Here is a 21717-nt window from a genome sequence, read left to right on the forward strand (position 1 = left end):
AGTGCTATTTAATAACATTTTGAGATTGCTTTGCACTCATATTTTCCCCCCCTCTCCTTTTTTTAGTGCTTTTTTAGGCCCAAAGGATATATTTCCTTACTCAGAAAATAAGGAAAAGTATGGAAAACCAAATAAACGAAAAGGCTTTAATGAAGGTTTATGGGAGATAGATAACAATCCGAAAGTGAAATTTTCAAGTCAACAGGTGCGTCATATTACATGATACTTAGTTTAGTATTATGTATACAGTCTTGGGGAATACTCACTATTGTAGTGGTAGGAAAATATTGATTTAAGAACCATGTCAGTTTCAGATTAAATTGTTCTTATTTGTGAGGTTGAATGTTGACCTTTAATATCTAGATGAACTTGTGAAAGATCTGAGAAAACTGGAATATATTGTAGTTTAACTCCGTCTGATTGAGAGTTTAACATATCATTGAATATAAAGCCATATGTACTGTTCTCTTAAATTTAGGTTTATAATTTGAAGGGTGTGTGTTTTCTTACTCGTTTTAATTTATCCATAAAATTGTATTAGAATATGATCCTCAGATGGGTTAAATTAAATATGTGACAAAAGTACTTATAGCACTATGCAAATTATACTTAATGATTTTGGTGTCTAGAAGATTAGCCTTATTAAACCTCCTTTTTATTCTGTTTTTCATGGGATCAGAGTTTTTGTTCACTTATATTAGACTTGAGATAGTAAACACTAGGAAAAGTACAAGTAAACCTAAAGAAGGAGATAGCCATAAACTGAAAAATTTGCAAATTGTACTTTTAAATCTCTATTTAAAAAAATTTTTTTTTGGTTCTTTGCATGTGCCATGCTTGTTCTTCACTTTGAAAGCTTTTCAGGTGCTGTTCTATCTGGAACATTTAAATCATTCATTGATGCTTCAGGGCTCCATTAGATAATCCTAAGTGCTTTTCATTATCATCCAAAACTTATATTTGTTAAAAACTCATCATACCATACCATAATTGTTTCTGTACTTTATTACCATAGACTATTAACTCCATGAACAAAGAAGTTGTATGCCCATTGTTATATGTTGTGGGCAGAATAGGTTTTCACTAAATATTTGTTGCATGACTAAGAATAGATGAGTGGTTCCCCATCATTATTGCCTTGACTGTGTAAAGAGTCCAAAGAGGTTGAATTGTTTCCTAAAACTAATATTTTATAGCTTCATCTGAATCCTGTGTCCTGTGACTGTACCTTCAAGGTCTTTTTCATCCTTCAGATTGCCCAGCATGGTCACCCTATCCTCTTTTCCTATCTACCTACTTAATCTTTAAATAATTTTCACCATATATACTTGGAATTTCCCATTTCACAGTGAAATTTTTGGTTGGTTGTATGCATGAAACCAAAAATATGAATGATTGTGCTGATGTGATGTACTGTGTTCCCGCCCAAACACATCCCCAGTGGTGCATTCCTAGAGTGTGGTGAAAGCAGTGATGCCCAAACTGAAATAAAACAAACAAGCAAAAAAATTGGCCATCATAATTTATAAAAATTTCTATAGTGCTGTAAGTAATTTGGGGGCATTTTTATATGTTTTGTTGTAACTTTATAATAATTTTGTCGTTTATCAGCATTGCCTTTTCTTATAAAAGAGGAAATGGGTTTACAATTTAAAAGACTTGCCAAAGGGAATACAGCTAGAAAGGGACACAGTTTGGATTATAATGCTATCATCTTGTAGATCTGTGCTTACCCTCATCTCCCAATGTGTACTGTGTTGCCTCTTTTTATCATCTTTTTTGTTGGTATTAATGACAATCTAGGCCCCTAGATCACCTGCTTATCTATTACCTGGGGTCACTTTTACAATTTTTTAAATTATGTTCTATTGGTTTTTTAAAAAATACTTTTTAAAGCATTTTTTTAAATTTTTATTGCGTTTTTTACAGAGTGGAAGAGAGATGGATAGAGAGTTAGAAACATCAGTGAGAGAGAAACATTGATCAGCTGCCTCTTGTACACCCACTACTGGGCATGTGCCCGCAACCAAGGTACAAGCCCTTGACCGGAATCGAACCTGGGACCCTTCAGTCCGCAGGCTGACTATCCACTGAGCCAAACCGGTTAGGGCTAAAAAATATTTTTATTGATTTTAAAGAGAGATGAAGGGAGAGAGAGAGAAAAACATGAATGATGAGAGAGAATTATCAATCAGCTGCCTCCTGCACACCTGCACTGGTGACTGAGCCCCCAACCTGGGCATGTGCCCTGACTGGGAATGGAATCAGTGCATGGGTGGATGCTCAACCACTGAGCCACACCATCTGGGCTATTTTTACAATTAAATGATGATTACTGACTCTCGCTCAGTACCTGTTAAATCCAAGTCACTTAAGTTTGGGTCTCCGAAGTCTACATTTTAAATTGAGTTATATATCAATCTAAGGCTTTATGTCTTATATAGTTAAGCTTCTCTCTCCAGTACATTTCAGTAATTGAATACACTGTGCTATTCTAAATCAACTTATATTGTATCTTCTTGGGTATTTGTTGGTTAGACTATGAGAATGGTATTTGTGATTGTACTTTCAGCGTCACTATTTTGTCTTCTGCCCTTGTATATATTCAGTTGTAGGAATTCAGTAGCATTTAAAACTTTTAAAATTGTATATATTAAAAGTGCTCTGTGGAACAGAAATTGAGGGTACTTTTCTAACTTTCTTACGAACAGGCTTTTGATTTTTCATTGGTAAAAAAATTTAAATTTGGTAAAAATTTTATTTTATGAAATTAATACAATCAATTATTCATAGGCATCAGCTAAACAATCAAATGCATCATCTGATGTTGAAGTTGAAGAAAAAGAAACTAGTGCTTCAAAGGAAGATACTGATCATGAAGAAAAAGCCAGCAATGAGGTATGTTTAATTTCTCTTATATTCTAAATCTATTTTGTTGCAAGGAAGAAATTATAAAATGAGATGATTACTTGATTGCAAAGTAGAAAGTAATCTTTAAAGTAGTTGGATAATGAATGAGAGAATTTAAGACTTATTTCCTTGTTTAAATATTAAATACCGTATTGTAAAATAATTTTTGTGTCCTTAATATGAATGGATGTTTTTATTTGAGGTTATTTTGCTGTTCAAAATATGAGGCCCACCTATAGGAGAGTGGATTACTATTGGTTAGGAATATTTTTAAAGCAAGGTTTTGTGTAATGGATGTACTAGAAAGGGCATTGAACTGGATTTTTAAAAACCTAGGTTTATTTTAAACTCTGTGAATAAGGAGACTCGTTTAACCCTTCTAGGCCTCATGAAATGATTATTAGATGATCTCCAAAATCCCAGCCACCTCTTAAAATTCAGAACTCTACTATAGAAAAAATGATTTCATAAATTTAAATATAAACTTCCTGGTGTGCTAACAAGTATCATTTTAGATTTGATCTGACAGGAAAGAATTTTTACTTTTTGGCAAATATACTGGCTATTACTTTGACCTTACAATGATAATGTTAAGGCTTTTAAGAAAATGATTTAATTGATTTCAGAGAGAGGAAGGGAGAGGGAGAGATAGAAACATCAGTGATGAGAGAAAAATCATTGTTTGGATGCCTTCTGCATGCCCCCTACTGGGAATCGAGCCTACAACCCATCATGTGCCCTGACCCAGAATTGAATTGAACCTCGGCCTCTTGGGTTGTGAGTCAATGCTCAACCACTCATCCACACAGGCTGGGTAATAATGTTAAGACTTAATGTTTATAATTTCAAAGGTTAGAGAAGCAAAAACCAATTTCTCTAGTAGTATTAGTGAAGTGTGCTTTTGACTTTTAGTTTAAGAAATTTTCTTTCAGTCCTGGCAAAATTTATTTTATTTCATCTGTAATTTTTTCTAGGATGTGACTAAAGCAATTGACATAACCACTCCAAAAGCTGCCAGAAGAGGAAGAAAGAGAAAGGTAATTTTACTGCTTAAATAATTTTACTGCTTAAATAATTTTACTGCTTAAATAATTTTTCAGTTGCACTAAGGAAGAGTAGATATAATGAAACCTTACCATTTAGCTTAAATTTTGCCTTTTACTCTTAATTCCTTTAATTTTTTAAAGGGTAGGTTTTGTTTACTTATCAAAACTGTTTGTTTCTTCTTTTTTTTTCTAATCTTCACCTGGGGATATGCTTTCATTGACTTTAGAGAGACAAAGGGAGAGAGAGAGAAACATCGATTTGTTGCCTCCCATATACGCCCCCGCCTGTGTTCACACCTGTAAACTGGTATGTGCTCTGACAGGAATCAAACTCAAGACCCTTTGGTGCATGGGGCGATGCTCCAACCAACTGAGCCAAACCGTCCAGGGCAAAACTTTGCATAATGATACAGCATCCTTAAGATGAGTTGAATGGTAAAGAAAATAAAATGAACCAATTTCTATTCCTTTTATGATGCTGTTGCAAGTTTATCTGTAAAATGGATAATATGTACTAATGAAGTAGTTCAGAAAATTAAATGTTACACATAAAATACTCAAAATAAATTACATATAAAGTGCTAATATAAGTGTGGTCCATTATTATGTTATTCTCAGAAATTTGTTGCATGCAATGACAGTTTAGGAAAGCATGCATTCTATGCCTTTAACTAATGTTTCTTCCCTGTATGAAGTTTTTCTGACCAATTTTTATCTCAGGCTGTTGTATGCCAAAGATACAAAGAAAATTAATAGTTCAGTATCTAATGAGAAAGTAAAATAGGAAAACAATGAATTATAGTGACTTTTTATCTTACGTGGGAGGTGAGTGGAAGAGGCTATGATAACTTTAACAATATCTTAAATGTGATAGGAAGTATTTTGGCAGATAGATGAAGGGACGGGAAGGGCATAGCAGTTAGAATAATATACAGAGGTGTAGAGAAAATTTCATTTCAAGTATTGTATTTCAGATTACCAGACCATAAAGTTAGAGGGAAAAGGGTACACAAAATATGTTATGTGGGACAACCTGAACTTGATGGGAAGCCATTGAATCACTTTAAATTTTAGATGCCTCCTCGTAAAGCAGTGTGAATGATGGGGATTAGATTGGACTGATGAGACGAGTTTACTAGTTAATTCATTCAGATTTTAATATTAACTTCACTGGCCCAGGCAGAGAATTGAGCAGTGAAGTAAAAAGATAAGGCCTCTGTTCTCGTTGAACACATTTTTGTTGAGACAGACAATAAATACATAAAACAAGAGAGTTTAAGTGGGGAGTTATGATAGTGACTTGGTAACTAAGTTATGGACCACCTTACTAAGGAGTTCGCATGAGATTGGAAGGACAGGAGGAACTTATAGCAGGTGTCTTGGTAGTGTAAATGAGAGATGGGATTTAAGAGCACTTTAGGGAGTAAAGATGATAGTTGATGGGAATGGGTGTGAAGGGAGGGGGGTGGAATCTAGTATGACTCTAAGGTCTTTTGGCTTGTATGACTAGATTGGATTCTGAGAATACAGGAGATGTTGATTTGGGAGCAGAGGCATGGGGAGGAAAGAGTGAAACACTAGTGGAAATGAGACTAAAGGTACATATACAGGATACCCCAAAAATGTATACACACTTTAACAGCTGATAGCTCAATTTTGAAAATGAAATGTATTTTAATAAACACTACCTTTATAATTATTCATAGTGTGTGTATACATTTTTTTTTGGGGGGGGGGGGACACCCTGTATATATTATTCTGACACCAAAGAGGGGAAAAGGTAAAAATTAAAGATGCCACCACTGATATAAAGATAGAATATAGCTGAAGTGGTCCAGGTAGAAAGTTTACTGGGAAGAATGCAGAAATGAAAATCCTGAGGGAATATAATGGAGAAGAAAGATTGCTTTTTATAATTCCTGCTGAGAACGAACTGTCAGGAGGAAAGCTAGGAGAAGAAGGATATCAAAAGGGAGAAGAGAATTTTAAGAATGAGGGAGTGGTCAGTAGTGCCATGGTGTAGAGCAGCCTTGGGCAAACTACGGCCCGCGGGCCGGATCCGGCTGTTCTATCCGGTTCTCTTGGTTCTCTTGCTCTCCCCTCCGCTCCTTTACTTTGAATTTATATTAGTTCACACAAACACTCCATCCATGCTTTTGTTCCGGCCCTCCCGGTCCAGTTTAAGAACCCATTGTGGCCCTCGAGTCAAAAAGTTTGCCCACCCCTGGTGTAGAGGGTTTCCAGTAAGATATGTAGCAGGATGCTTTAATGTTAAACAGTAAAATAGATGAAGTGTGCTGGTGAATAATATATTTAATGTTAAAATTACACTGTGTTTCTGAAATCTTTGAAGGAAAGGAGAAAGAATGCAGCAACAGGGATTTGCATGGTTAAGAGAGAGTGTTTAAACTGGAAAAATACAGTAGAGAAGTTAATGCTACTTTGCAAAAGTAGAAAAGATCCAACATGTGGAAAGATGAATTATTGTATGTAAGGACATGCTGGATGAGAGAGAAGGGAGGGCACATTACAAAGCATAGACTTGCCAGCAAGAAGGAGTTGAATGACATTTCATCCCTTTTAACATTGAAGGGAAGGGTGGAGTAGGCTATTAAAAATTTTTACAAGGACTTGGAAATTAAGGAAATTCCTTCCTGCTGGCCTCAGTCTCTCCCTTCTCATGCACTCAATTCAAAGCAAGGCTGCTTGTATGGTATAAGGGGAGAAGAAAGAATTGCAAATTTATGCTAGTGAGGGGAGAAAAGGTACTACAAAAGACAGGGTAAAGGATTAATGGGTGGCTTTGAGATCCCAACTGAGATGTATAAAATGAATGCATATTTGTATAATTATTTTCAGGAGGGCTCAGCAGCAGGGAATAATAGATCAGGGAAAGTAGAGTTTTATAGTAATCCTCTGTTGGAGATACGTGGGACAGGTGCAGCAAAACAACTATGCAGAGGGCTTGAGAATGAATAGAAACACTATAATTTCATAAGGTGTGAGTGTGTGAGAGGGGTGAGATGAAGGTAGAAAGTGGAGTAATAAATGGAGAGAAAATGTGTCAAAGGGTTATAGGTTTCAGTGAGATCAGGTAAAATACAGAAGACATTAATTTAGTCAGAATATTAGCATTTAAAATATAAATATATGTACATGTGGAATAATATAATAGTCTTTTCTCTGGATGAAATATTTTTTGTTTGCTTTTATTTTCATGAAGAATGGATTTTACTTGAATGATTTTGCCATAAGTTAAAAAGCATATCCATGGTAGAGCTGATTTTCCGCTTAGGATTAGGGTTATTTTTATTTCTGGTATTAGTTACTGATGAATTTGTTACCTCTTATTAGAATCTCAAAAGATCCATTCTACCTGTACAGTCTTATATCTTGATTTATTTGCAAAAGAATAGGTTTTATTTTTAAATATATTTTTATTGATTTCAGAGAGGAAGGGAGAAAGGGGGTGGAGAGAGAGAGAGAGAGAGAGAGATCAGTGATGAGAGAGAATCATTGATCGACTGGAAGAGGTTTTATTTTGAACTGAAGACTCAACAGTTTGAACTGAATTTTAGAGAACTTTTACCCTCTTAATGCCTCAATAGAAAAAGAGCCCTCATAGTTCTGAGATCTCAATCTTTGATATCTGAGGAACTTGGTAAAAACACAGCTGCCTGACTCCCTGGGGTAGGGGTAGGTGGTTTCTAAATGCTTAAAATTCTAGAAAACAACCTGAGGTAATGTTTAGGAACAGTTTTCTTGAGAACAATTCAAGAGTTATATTAGATGAGTTTATTGACTTTTAATAATGCTTATTATATGCATCATTATATTCTAATTATAAAGGCAAAAATGTTTAAAAAAACTAACAAAAAGAAAATGGTTAAACTCTTAGAAGTGGGATTGCTGAGTCTGATTCGCATATTCTTTATTGCCACTGTTCATTCATAAAGGTATTATTTCAGAAAGGTGTTAACAGTTTATTGATCATCATTAATTATCTGAACTAGGGGGCCGGGGGGCGGGGGAAGGGCAGTTGGCCAGCCCCACCCCCTGGTCGAACTCCTGGTCAAAGGGACAATTTACATATTAGCCTTTTATTATATAGGATGATTCTCCATATCCTTAACAGTATTGGGCACTACCTCATAAAAGTTTGCAAATCAGATTGTTGATTAAAGATTTTTTTTGTTGTTTTTGTTTTTGGTTTTATTCAAGATTTTTAATTTTTTCATCAACATTGGATTGTGCTTGCTTTTGCATTATTGCCTTTATTTTTGTTGATCTAGTTACTGTTGAATTCTAAATAATTGGAGGTGGGGCAGCAGCTCATAGTGGTCCTCCCATTCTTCTCGGTTCTCTCTACTATTTCTTCCCCTTTCCATTATGATCAAGATTGTACTTCCTTTCTAATTAGTGGTTCCTAACCTTTGTTCTACTTTAATACTTGAATCAAATAAATTGATTCTCATTTGGGGTTATTGTCTCTGAGGGCATTATAATTTGCAAAGTGTCATTGGGATTTATTTTCTACACTATAGTAAATCCCCCTGTATGGAAAATAAGAATAACAGTTTTCAGCCCAGCTGGAGTGGCTAAGTTGGCTGAGCATCATCATGTGCACCTAGGGATTACCGATTCATGGTACATACCTGGGTTGCAGGTCCGATTCCTGGTTGGGCACATAAGGAGGGCTTATGGATGTTTCTCTCCCCCCTCCTTCTCTCTCTCTCTCTCTCTCCCTCTCTCTCCTTGCCCCCCTCTTCTCTCTAAGAATGACCTCAAGAGAAGATTTTAAAAAAAACCAATAACAGAACTTAGTCCATTCAAAAATAAAATGTGTACATGTTAACAGTTTAAAAAACAATCAATTTCTTGCGTTTTCTAATATTAGAATATTAACTTGGGTTTTATGTTATAAGTGTAAAGTGTAAGCATTTTTAGATATTTAAAATACATTTATAAAGAATGTATGGGTTGTGACAGTGTAATTACGTTATACTTCGGTTACTATTTTGCATTGAGAGTATTACCTTTATATTTCCAAATGACTTTTTTAGGTTAATAATATCTAAAATGTGAAGTTTTTGTTTCTTAAAATTGTTCACTAGAATTATAAGCTAAGTTGAAGATCTCACTTGATGAATCAACTGTTGAAAAATAGCATATGAAAATTATGTGTGTACTTGAATTTGTTATCTTGGAGTGACATACTTTGGCCATTGACTAAAACTGGAATGCCTACTAGTTGCTACATAAGTTAATTAAATCTTTGTGATTCAGGCAGAAAAGCAAGTAGAAACCGAGGAGGCAGGAGTAGTGACAACAGCAACAGCATCTACTAATCTAAAAGTGAGTCCTAAAAGAGGACGACCTGCAGGTAGGATTATAATGTTTAAAACTCTGGCTTATGGTTAATGTTACAGATATTTTAAGTGTTGTGCCTCAGATACTTTGGAATAGTTGGATAGGCAACTGGTTATGTATAATGTACAAGTTTTAAAGGAGTTCAACTTAGTTTCTGCTCTGTGTAATGAAATATTTAAATTTGAGATAATTGCTTGGGACTTGTCATTTTCTGTTTTATCCCTATTGTATTTTCCCCTAAAAGTGGCAAATGAGGCAGTGGTGAGGTTTAAATTACATGAATGATGGGTTCATTTTACCTCTTACTTTAGAGAGCATAAGCTTTCCAAATGGAGTCATAATGAAAGCAAGAGAAACGGCATTTGAACAAAGTTATTAATATTTTTAACTAGAGGCCCGGTGCACGAAATTTGTGCACGGGGGCATGGGGTGTTTGTCCCTCAGCCCAGCCTGCACCCTCTCCAATCTGGGATCCCTCTCACAATCCAGGACTGCTGGCTCCCAACCACTTGCCTGCCTGATTGCCCCTAACTGCTTCTGCCTGCCAGCCTGATCGACACCTAACTGCTTCCCTGCCAGCCTGGTCGCCCCTAACTTTCCTCCCCTGCAGGCCTGGTCACCCCCAACTGCCCTCCCCTGTGGGGCTAGTCCTCCCTAACTGCCCTCGCCTGCAGGCCTGGTCACCGCCCCCAACTGCCCTCCTCTGCCAGCCTGGTCACCCCTAACTGCCCTTCCCTGCAGGCCTGATCGCCCCCCAATTGCCCTCCCCCCCCCGCCCCCCCCCCCCCCGCTGGCCATCTTGTGACAGCCATCTTGTGTCCACATGTGGGTGGCCATCTTGTGTGTTTGAGTGATGGTCAATTTGCATGTTACCTCTTCATTATATAGGATTATTGCATTATTTGTTTAGAGCCTTTACAGTATGTTGCTATCATCAGCATTGAAAATTGGATTACAAATTTTCAGTTGTGAATATACATATACACATAATATTATAATATGTATATGAATATTGGATATAAGTGCAACTCATAATTTTGTCATACTTTGTTAAAACAACAGTGAAGGATGTTCTTTTAAGCCCTCAGCCATACTAAGGACAGATTTAAAATTATTCTATCTCTTCAAATTTCCAGCTGTTGCTCCTTTGATTCGTTAGAGGGATATTATCTTTATAACTTAAAATAATAGTATCTCTAATAAACCACTAAGTAATACTCCTCTAACAGTGATGAGCAAAAGTAGGTTTACAGTTGTTTGTATGGTTATGATTATTATAACTTCATGAACTCAATAGAATGTCACAGTACACTTCGATACAATCCATAAGTGCTCATATTGCCAGCCTTCATTATTCTTGAAGTCTACCTGCTATCCTCAAGCACAGAGTTCTTTATTGCCATCAATAAACCTACTTTTGCCCACCCCTGTATATCATTTGTAATCTTTATATGTGAGATTTACATTTCAAGGGAAAGCTGGTAGTTACAGATTTTTTTTTTTCCTGTGAATGTTAGCTACAGAAGTCAAGATCCCAAAACCAAGAGGCAGACCCAAAATGGTAAAACAGACCTGTCCTTCAGAGAGTGACATGTAAGTTCATTTTTAATGTATAAATAGTTATGCAATGTTAGACATTTTACTTTAAATACGCATAAATCTCTTTGCCTTTTTACTAGTTTTATTGTATAGGATATTCATTATTCTATTTTTCTAAAAATTATGAGGAAAACTGCTCTCGTTTTTTATTACATAAAGTTAAAATGGATATAATAGAAAATGCAGGGTAAAATCTGTAATAGGGAATTTGGGCAAGATAATATGTTTAAGGAAATTTTAGGCAAAGTGTTCTTGGAGCAATTTCCACAAATCTTTTTTATCTCTTTCAGAATACCTTACTTAAAAATAATGCTGCTTAGCCCAGCTGGTGTGGCTCAGTGGTTGAGCGTTGACCCAAAAACCAGGAGGTCATGGTCCAATTCCCAGTCAGGGCACATGCCCAGGTTGTGGGCTCTATACCTAGTGTGGGGCATGCAGGAGGCAGCAGATCAATGATTGTCTCATCCTTGATGTTTCTATATCTCTCTCCCTCTCTCTTCCTAAGAATTTAAAAAAAAAAAAAAAGTGGCATAGAATTGCAACATAAGTTTTAACTACTGCAGTGAAATTAAGTTAGGTACATATGCTGGTGAGTTTGTTTTTGTTTTAAAACATACCACATAGCCCTAGCTGGTTTCGCTCAGTGGATAGAGCATCGGCCTTTGGACTGAAGGGTCCCTGGTTCAATTCCAGCCAAGGGCACATGCCTAGGATGTGGGCTCAACCCCAGTAGGGGATGTGCAAGAGGCAGCCAATCAATGATTCTCTCTCATCATTGATGTTTCTATCGCTCTCTCTCTCCTCTCCCTTCCTCTCTGAATCAATAAAAATATTTAAAAAATAATAAAAATCAGCCCTAACCGGTTTGGCTCAGTGGATAGAGCGTCGGCCTGCGGACTGAAGGGTCCCAGGTTCGATTCTGGTCAAGGGCATGTACCTTGGTTGCAGACACATCCCCAATAGGGGGTGTGCAGGAGGCAGCTGATCGATGTTTCTAACTCTATATCCTCCTCCCCTTCCTCTCTGTAAAAAATCAATAAAATATATTTAAAAATAATAATAATAATAATCAAATTTAAAAAAAAACAAAAAACATACCACATAAATCTGATTCATCCTGATCCTTAGATGAGTCATGACACCAGACACAAAATCTAGCTTTTCATGATCAACACAGTTATCTGCTCTCCACTCCCCTTTAGACACCCATGTAGATCTGCGATAGGGAACCAAAATAAATATTCCCATTTGGAAAGGAAAGGTTTAAGAGGTGCACAGCATTGTTCATAGGAAATCTGAAATTATGCTGGGAACATACTGGGAGAGCTCCCTTGATTAGACCCCAGATTCCCCTGAGAGTATCCTAGTCCATTTTTCTCCATGGCTTTTGGCTGATTGCTCTGAGAGTTCTGTGCTTTTCATTATCATCCTGAGTTGTATGTGAAAAGTTCATTGGCGAATGTTATCCTCCTTACCAGTTGAGCAGTTCTTAGTCTGCTTTCAGACTATGATAAGTTAGGGGCCCAAGGTTCCTTTTTAGATCTCAATTACTTTTGATGTAGGCTGCTGTTAGTTTTGGTAATAATACTGTATTGTTAGTATGTTTTGCATTCTAGCTTTGTGTGCAGTGTGGTCTCAACTGTCCAATCTCAGAGGGAAGGTGGGGGTAGGTGGGAAGATATCAACCAAAGAACTTGTATGCATCTATAATAATAAAAGCATAATATGCTAATTAGACCGAACATCCTTCCGTATGAAGCCAGCGGCCAGAGGGAAGCCCGGGTCCCTGCTGGCAGCTGGAGGGAAGCCGGTGCCAGCAGCCGGGAGAAGGAAGGCCCACCCTTGCACGAATTTCGTGCATCAGGACTCTAGTATGTGCACAATATCCATGGACACAGTAGGGTGGTGAAGGCAGGGGGCAGGTGTGCGCTAGAAGGGGTCAATGGGGAAAAAAGGGGACATATATAATACTTTCAACAACAAAGCATATTCCCCAACAGGGAATCAACCAGTAACCTCCTGTTTCATGGTTCGGCACTCAACCACTGAGCCACACTGACCAAGCATGCTTATCTTTTTTATACTTAATTACAGGCACTTTGAGTTGGTTTTCCTGACAACACACCCCTTGGTTTCTTTACCCCATTTGTCCATCTGAAGGAGCAAGGTACCAAATTTGAATTCTTAAGGAAAGGCTGGCAGCTTACCCTTGATTGGATCTTTGACCCAGTCTTTGAATTTGAAAATATTTTACAGGATAGAGGCAACTTTCAATACTGAAATGCATGAAATTTTTGTGTTTTTGTTTTCGTATTTTTTTGAACTCATTTCTTTCTTAAAGTACCCTATTTATCTTGGTAACAGCCAACTCGAGATCCCAGCATTCTATCTTGAAACCTCTTCTTTACTGAAAGTCACAAGTTCACCGAATGTATTTTCTTGTGAGTTCTCACATGTGACAGTTTTATCCATCCTATATAATAAGAGAGGAATATGCTAATTATCCATTACGCCCTGAGGCCAGGGCGTAGGACCAGATCAGGGATCTGTAGGAGGGTGGGGCAGCCAACTACAAGTGGGCAGCTGAGAGCTACAGGAGGGGGCAAGGCAGCAAGCTATGAGGGGATGGGAGGGGGGAGGAGGGTAAGGGGAGCTGCAGGAGGATGGGGCAGTGGGCAGAGAGCTACAGGAGGGTGGCAGTGACCTACTGGCGCATGGAATCGTTCACTGGGCCAGTTGTATAATAATAGAGTTTAGTTTTCCATCCTCAAAGCCAGATAGGTCACATATTTTATGTTAGGGTTGCTGGTATCACTTTCTTTGTACTAACAGCTTTTTGCTGAGGTGATAGACAACTGCAAAAAGCAGTATCTTGCTATACTTATTTTTATTTATTTATTTTTTATTTTTTTAAATATTTTATTGATTTTTTACAGAGAGGAAGGGAGAGGGATAGAGAGTTAGAAACATCAATGAGAGAGAAACATCGATCAGCTGCCTCCTGCACACCCCCTACCAGGGATGTGCCCGCAACCAAGGTACATGCCCTTGACCGGAATCGAACCCGGGACCCTTCAGTCCACAGGCCGATGCCCTATCCACTGAGCCAAACCGGCTAGGGCGCTATACTTATTTTTAATTCACGCTATATGTAGGCTGGGATTGGCAATAGCCACTCTTGGCTGTGGATCTGAAAACATACTCAGTGGAATGCACAGCTAAACTGTATAAGTTCTTTTGAAACTTCCGCTCTCCATCATGGGAACAGCATGTATCTGTCAGTGACAGCTTCTCTGCACTGGGTCCTGAAATGACAAGACAGTGGAATAAGCCCAGAAGAAATGAAACCATCTCATAATGCTCATGTAAATTAAGACATATTTGTTATAAGCCACTGAGATATTTTGGGTGTGTTTGCAGTAGGCTTTGCTAATTTATACATTAAAAGACTAAAGGAATTTACAGATACAAATTTCCTATTGTAACTTGACTATTAAAAAGGAAAGTTGTCACTTTGGGGAAGCCTGTTTTTCATGGAAGGTGGTAAGGAGGACCATTGGGAAAATTATTTTTTAGCAAGCAATGATCATTATATCTTTGTAATTCTCTGCTTTGATACTGTTCATTAAACCTTGTGGTTTTATGATATACTTTCTAATCTTTTTTTTTTTCTATAAAAACAGCTGTATGATATAGATGTTTCTTCCCCTCCCCTTGTGTATTATAATTCTTAAGATCCATCCCATTTATAGATGTTTCTTCCCCTCCCCTCCCTTCCCTTTCCTTTCTTGGTCAATCCTCACCTGAGGATCTTTTCCACTAATTTTGGGGGAAAGGGGTGGAGGGAGAGAAGAGAGAGAGAGAGAGAAACTTCGATGTGAGAGGGACACATCAGTTGCTTGCCTTCCATATGCATTCCGACCAACCAGGGTTTGAACCTGCAACCCAGGTATGTGCTCTTAACCAGGAATTGAACCAACGCTCTAACCATTTAGCACACTGGCCAGGGCTATATGTACATCTTTTTAAATTCACTTATCTTCTATTTCGTACATGTACAAATATATTGGTAAGAATACATTGCTAGAAGCAGATGTGTTGGGTCATAGGTTATTTGTATTTTTAATATCTGCTTCCATCAATAGGGTGGGTAACATTTTTGGGGAGGCAGGTGGTCAGTAGCTAATAAAAGCCATGAAAATGCTTTTTACATTGTACTCTACTCCTATCTCAAATTGATTATGATCAAAATATTCACATTTGTGGAAATATTAAAGTTAATTTTATTTCATGCTTTTTCTTCCATAGGTTAAAAGTAAAGGAAGAAATCCATTTGATATTTGAAAATAAGCATACTTAATGATAGTTATGTGACAAAAGTTTCTAAAGAGATAGAGTAATTTTTTTTCTTTTCCAATTTAATAATCTCAAGGGTTCAAGGAAGCAAGTCTGGTAGGAGGTTATTGGGCAAATTATTGACTTTTTGCACCATCTTTTTCCCATTTGTCAAATAGAATGGGTTGGACTAACTTTCAACCCATTCCATTCCAGCTTTCTTATGAGTTATCACGTGAGAGTTTTACCTATCTATAATAATAAAACTATAATAATAAAAGCGTAATATGCTAATTAGACCCGACATCCGCAGCAGCGGGGGCCAAGGCAGAGGTGGCAGAGGCCCCTGGCTGCCGCTGCAGCCGTGGGGGCCAGAGCCCCTTGCACGAATTTCGTGCATCAGGCCTCTAGTTGTATAATAATATATTAGAGTTCAGTTTACCAGCCTTAAAGCCAGGTCACATAGGTCCCTTCCAGCTTTCAAATTCATTGATATAATAGTGTAATGTGAAAATTTCAGTAGAATTCCTTAAACAGTAAAAAAGGTTTGTCTTAGAACAGCTCATCCAAACTTCAAGTTGTATTTCTTTGTACTTTAGTTGAATACACACACACACACAATAAAGTTCTGTGGTTAGCATCATTTGAGTCTTCCAGAGCCTGTTATAACATAAATACTCAGTTTTATCTGCTGTACTTGTTAGCATAAATACCATCCAATATATGTTAGGATTAGTGAGCAATTTCAGTAGGTTGACTTGTTTTAGTGAAGTCTGTGAAATCCAGTGCTGATGGGAATGCTGAAGTTCTCTAGGGATAGGAAGTAGGGAGTCCATCACTGTTGATACTACACTTAATTGGTCATGTAGTTTATAAGTTGGGAGCCTTTTACCTTGTAAAGACTGTTTCCTTTAATTCTAAAATTACAATATTTGATCATATGCAGTTCCCATGCGATTGTATTTTTCCCAGTGTTTCTACTTTTTAAACATAATTTCTTCTAAATATGTAGAATATAAGTTCAAAAGGTTCAGGGACTCTTCCCATTTTGCACATTGCTATATCCACAGTCAAGAAAATGGCAACTTGTCAAGTAAGATAATACTTGTTTTTTATATATATATATATATTTTTTTTTTTTTTATTTTATTTTTTTTTTTTTTTTGCAGTGAATGAGTCCCATTATACAAAAGATGTAAAAAAAGGGGGGGGAATCACTTTCCTGTTAGCCTAATGCCACTATAGTTTTTGAATCTTGTAATTTATATTAAAAGGATGCTCTTTTCCTTTTGTGACTGGATGATGGACTTTCAATTATATTTTACTTAAAAATATTTTAAATAAAAATAAATTATAGCTTATTGTTTTTAAAAAACTTATTTGGCTAAGAGTTTAGTTGAATGATAATTATACATAAAAGTTCATTTTCCATTGTTGCATTCTCTAAAATAGGGTAACTGAAGAAGACAAAAGTAAGAAAAAGGGGCAAGAGGAAAAACAACCTAAAAAGCAGCTTAAAAAGGATGAAGAGGGCCAGAAGGAAGAAGATAAGCCAAGAAAAGAGCCAGACAAAAAAGAGGGGAAGAAGGAACTTGAATCTAAAAGGAAAAATTTAGCTAAAACAGGGGTTACGTCAACCTCTGATTCTGAAGAGGAAGGAGATGATCAAGAAGGTGAAAAGGTAGAATGTTTTAACTATCAAATAAAGTATTTGTTTTTAGTTTGATAAGTAGTTCTTATTGAACCTCAGTATCTTTGAGAAAGTCTATAAATGTGATTACAAGTTAAACTGAATTTCTTTACCTTTCTGAATAAACTTGAGTTAGCTATGTTTAAAAGCATATTTAAACTTTAATTTACTGTGCATTCTAAATTTATCTTACCTCTTCAAAATTATATATTAAATTAAGTGTTATAAACTTTTTAAATATTAAGTTTAGGGGGTGACATTGGTTAACAGGATCATAGTTTTCAGTGAAATTCTTACTACTCTTTAGGCATATGCTCTACATTTTATCAGTGTTACTTTATTTGGGTGCCTAGTTGATTAAGAATTTTGTTTAAGCTATGTGTCTTTTTCTTTGTATCGACTTGGATATCTGTAGACCCATGTTGTATAGATCTTTTGTTTATTTTTATATGATTACTTAACACTTTAGAAGCCAAAAATTTCAAATTGGATAGATTGAGCAGTGTAGTTGTCACTAAACCAGTAAGGTACTGACATACTTCATTTTAAGCAAAGGTCATCACTCCTGTAGCAGTGCAGAAAATAGATTTTAGTTCCCAGAATCATAAAGGAAGAGTTAAAGATAGCAAAAACATGTATAATTCTGAGATGAGCTAAATCCATCCTAATTCTCAAAACAGAAGAGAAAAGGTGGAAGAAACTTTCAGACTGCTCATAGGAGGAATATGCTGAAAGGCCAACATGAGAAAGAAGCAGCAGATAGAAAACGCAAGCAAGAGGAACAAATGGAAACTGAGCAGTAAGTATTTTCTTATTCTAAATTTTGACTTCTTTCTAAAGCTAGCATGACATTTTTAAACAATGAGATCTCATTTTCCAAACCTTAAGAAGCCTTTTAAAGTAACTTTTCCCATGTGATAGGAAAAAACCTTTAGTATATGATGATAATTCTGTTTTAGGCTCCCTTCTTTTCTAAGTAAGAGGATGAAATTTACTGAGGGTAATCACCCTTTGTATTTTTAATTTAAACTCAAAGTGCAGATAAGATTTTACTGTTAGTGGTTCTGTAGAAAGTATCTTCATCCTCTACTGTTTATTTGTATAATGTTACATACAGAAAGAATGAAATGAAATATCCTTATTGTCATACCACCAGCAGGCCACCCTCAAAAGACCAGCAAAAATAACAAAAGCACAGTTGGAAACCCAGCCAGTAAATCTAAAGGCGGACAGGGTTTGCATTAGATGTGTAGAGTATAAATCAAGTTCAAAGTTGATCTCAAAAGTTCTCATACTTGAAGATACTATATACTTAACATAGGGAATTTTTCCCTTTAATTTTATTCTACAAAATAATTTGATTGGAAGGAAAATGGCAATGGCAATGATAATTAGGCTTCATGTGTTACATTTGTTTTCCTAGTTACCTTTAGACTATCACTTCTGAGTTTTTTCTCTGAAAAAATATTTCGCTGGCATTATTCTGACTAAACTTTTTTAGTGAGGTGATTTTAAAAACATGCTCAAGGTCACTAAGAGACTTAATGATAAGCAGTAATTCTTTAGAGTACTCTTAAATTTGTGCTTTTTCTTCATATATTTGTAAGCCAAAAGTCTTTCTTTACAAGTGTAGCATTTGACCATCTGCTTTCTTAGTTGGGAGGATATATAAGCGGTTTCAGCTGCTTGAGGGAGTAATAAAAACTGATCTAAAGCTCAAAAATGTTACTCCCTTTTATCTGTTACACTAGACTTCGACCATTTCTGTGACTATTAGTTATTTTTTCTTCCTGTCCTTTTCAATCCTTTCACTGAAAAGTTGTTGCATTGTTTGTTTTAACTTTATTGTGCTCTCCAAATTAAGATATAAAATTAGCCATTGCTTAGTAAAAAATCTAGCCCAATCCTTCCTTAATAAAACAACGTTATCTTTGTGTTTCAGTTTCTTTTTTAATGTCCTCCGAATGTAACTTTCTTAAATTCTAATATTTGTGTTTTCTTTCCTTCTCCTGTTATTACAAAACTTTGTACTTGGACAGTTTTGCTCTGTAAAGCATTTCAGATGCAGCTTGTGTGAAATGCATTATGCAAAATAAAGTTTATTGTATTGTATTCCCAGCCAAACAACATGTAATCTACAGTAATAAAACATATATCTCATTTTGGGCTCAAAGCATTAATCCAGTTACTGAAAAGAAAATACAAGTGGAGCAAACAAGAGATGAAGATCTTGAGACAGACTCATTGGACTGAATTTCCCCTTCCCCCCCTTTGATGGAAGAATGTTCCAGATACTAAATTGAGGACTTCATTAATGGCATTAATACTGTGTTACGATTGTTAAATTTTCTGTAAGGTACACACTACATACTAAGGTTGGCAAAAAGTTTTTTCCAAGCTTAAAATGAAGCTTTGTGTGTGAAAATTAGAATAAGCTGAAAAGATGGTGGTTGTACATTATTTCATTTAGAAAATATAAACTTTAATTTTGTTTTGAAGTTAGGTGTTAAACTGGAATAGTTATCATGCCCCAGATAATGGGGCAGTTGTGCCCTTCCCTTGACATTCCTTTGTTGTTTAATTCTTTAGAATCTTAATTGTTTTTTTAATCGAGAGATTAAACATAGCCTTGTTAAGAAAAAAAATGAAACTGTAATCAAAATTTTAAAATAAAGTTTTTTTAAAAAAAAAACACCCTGATTTTTAGATATTTTTTGTTCTTGTCTATTCAAATGTTTATAAGGCTCAAACTCCAAGCCAAGGTACTAGAAATTAATAATTCATTTTAAATGGTTATTTACAATAGCATAGTACCTTTTCATTTGTGAAATGGTATGTAAATGTTAGTGAATATCATCTAAGCTTGACATATTGGCAAAAACATTTTTATAAAACAGTATCTTTTAAACAGCCTATTTAATGTGGAAGTGAACTTCAAACCCTTGAAATTAACCTTCGGAGATATGGGAACAATTAAATCAGTCTTTTATAATATGTTGCTTTTTAAAGTAAGTGTGATGTGAAATTTATGAATCAATTATAAGCATTCTCTTCTCACTATGGGCCTGTCAGTTGGCCCTGATACTGGTCTTGCAACAATACACAATTTACTGTTGGGAAAAAATTTCACCATGGCGACTACTGAAATTTGTGATGCCAATGAAACATTAGATTGTTAGATTATTTTAGCATGTTCTTACAAGTTTTGCTTATATTTTTAGCAATTAATGCTATGGCATTGCAGAGTTCTAAGAATTAGTTACTTGTGATCTAGGTTATTGACTTAATATTTTAAAAGAAAAAGATTTTAACTTTACATAAGGGATTGTGAACATTTGATAGTCACAAAGTTCCAATGTTTTCAAATATTTGTGTTAACATTTGATAGGCAGAATAAAGATGAAGGAAAGAAGCCAGAAGTTAAGAAAGTGGAGAAGAAGCGAGGTTAGTTATTTCACTTTCTAAGATGATTTAAGTTATACATAGAAAGGAAATCAAAATTTTCTTATGTGTAGGTTTTAAAATACGTCATTTCATGTTCTTAAATCCTACAAATAAATTTTAAGTCCCTAATGGATTCTATATACATTGCCTTGTATTATAAGTATATAATCAGGTGAACTTGCTAAGGAGTCATTTATTTTCATGCTCATTATATGATTAAGTCAAATTTTTGTAACATTGCCAAAAGCTAGATATTTTCCCATTTTTTGACAGATCTGGTTTCAGATAGAAATTGTGTTTTTCCTTAAACGTGTAAGATGAAGCAAATGTTTAAAAATTAAGAGTCTATTGGGTACAGACTGCTTATTTTACAAATATAAAACTAGATGGCGAGTTTTCCCTTATATAATGAATGTTGCTTTCCTAAACCAAATACTAAGAACAGCAGATTACTTCTTAGTGATGCAGGAAGATTAAGAACATTTAAAAAATTCACCAAATCTTTCCATTATACTTTGCTTATGTTATACAGAAATACTGGTTTTGGAAAAACTATTTACTGTTTCACATTTTAATTTATAGAAACATCAATGGATTCTCGACTTCAAAGGATACATGCTGAAATAAAAAATTCACTCAAAATTGATAATCTTGTAAGTGTTTACCTCATTTAAAAATACAGTGCTGCTTTTATAGCTTCATATTTTCTCACATAGTTTTATAAATATGGATAAATTTAAGATAAAAGGGACTATCACTGGTTATTTTATACTGCCTTGTTACTTGAAATTTTAAAAGCAATATTTAAAAACAGGTCATAAAGGTTTGGTAATTAACAGTTATAAAATTACTATTTTATAAAGGATGTGGACAGATGTATTGAGGCCTTGGATGAACTAGCTTCACTTCAGGTCACAATGCAACAAGCTCAGAAACACACCGAGATGATTACAACACTAAAGAAAGTAAGTGATCTTAAGTCATGCTGATTTTTAAATTTCCTCAAAACCACTTCTTTAAAAAGTAACATTTAAAAATCAATTGGGAAAATAATTATGAATGTCTTTTGTTTTCTCAGATACGGCGATTCAAAGTGAGTCAGATTATCATGGAAAAATCTACCATGTTGTATAACAAGTTTAAGAACATGTTTTTGGTTGGTGAAGGAGATTCAGTAATCACACAGGTGCTGAATAAATCTCTTGCCGAACAAAGACAGCATGAGGAAGCAAATAAAACCAAAGATCAAGGGAAGAAAGGGCCAAACAAAAAGCTAGAAAAGGAACAAACAGGTATGTATGTGGTAAATTCTTTGTTGGGACT

General features: G+C 35.6%; 2 protein-coding genes across 6 annotated transcripts in view; one reads left to right on the plus strand and one right to left on the minus strand.

Moving 5' to 3' along the window:
• Positions 1 to 21717, plus strand: part of PSIP1 (PC4 and SRSF1 interacting protein 1) — a 40169-nt gene that overhangs the window by 14784 nt on the left and 3668 nt on the right. The window contains exons 4-14 of one of the 4 annotated variants that reach the window (XM_080668399.1): positions 67 to 205; positions 2794 to 2898; positions 3885 to 3947; positions 9243 to 9339; positions 10844 to 10919; positions 16713 to 16941; positions 17631 to 17749; positions 20339 to 20394; positions 20977 to 21047; positions 21258 to 21359; positions 21473 to 21686. In XM_080668399.1, coding sequence (XP_080524525.1) covers positions 67 to 205; positions 2794 to 2898; positions 3885 to 3947; positions 9243 to 9339; positions 10844 to 10919; positions 16713 to 16941; positions 17631 to 17749; positions 20339 to 20394; positions 20977 to 21047; positions 21258 to 21359; positions 21473 to 21686 — 1271 coding nt within the window. Of the gene's footprint in view, positions 1 to 66; positions 206 to 2793; positions 2899 to 3884; positions 3948 to 9242; positions 9340 to 10843; positions 10920 to 16712; positions 16942 to 17630; positions 17750 to 18989; positions 19634 to 20338; positions 20395 to 20976; positions 21048 to 21257; positions 21360 to 21472; positions 21687 to 21717 lie in introns of those variants that run through there. The other 3 variants (XM_080668401.1, XM_080668402.1, XM_080668400.1) reach the window with 3 other exon arrangements.
• SNAPC3 (small nuclear RNA activating complex polypeptide 3) overlaps positions 13858 to 21717 on the minus strand; it is a 40090-nt gene continuing 32230 nt past the window's right edge. For both annotated transcript variants that reach the window (XM_080668405.1, XM_080668403.1), the window contains one exon: positions 13858 to 14230. The gene's annotated coding sequence lies outside the window, so the exon portion shown is untranslated. The remainder of the gene's footprint in view (positions 14231 to 21717) is intronic.

The sequence above is a fragment of the Plecotus auritus genome, assembly GCF_963455305.1.
Source record: "Plecotus auritus genome assembly, chromosome: 5".
Lineage (NCBI taxonomy): Eukaryota > Metazoa > Chordata > Mammalia > Chiroptera > Vespertilionidae > Plecotus > Plecotus auritus.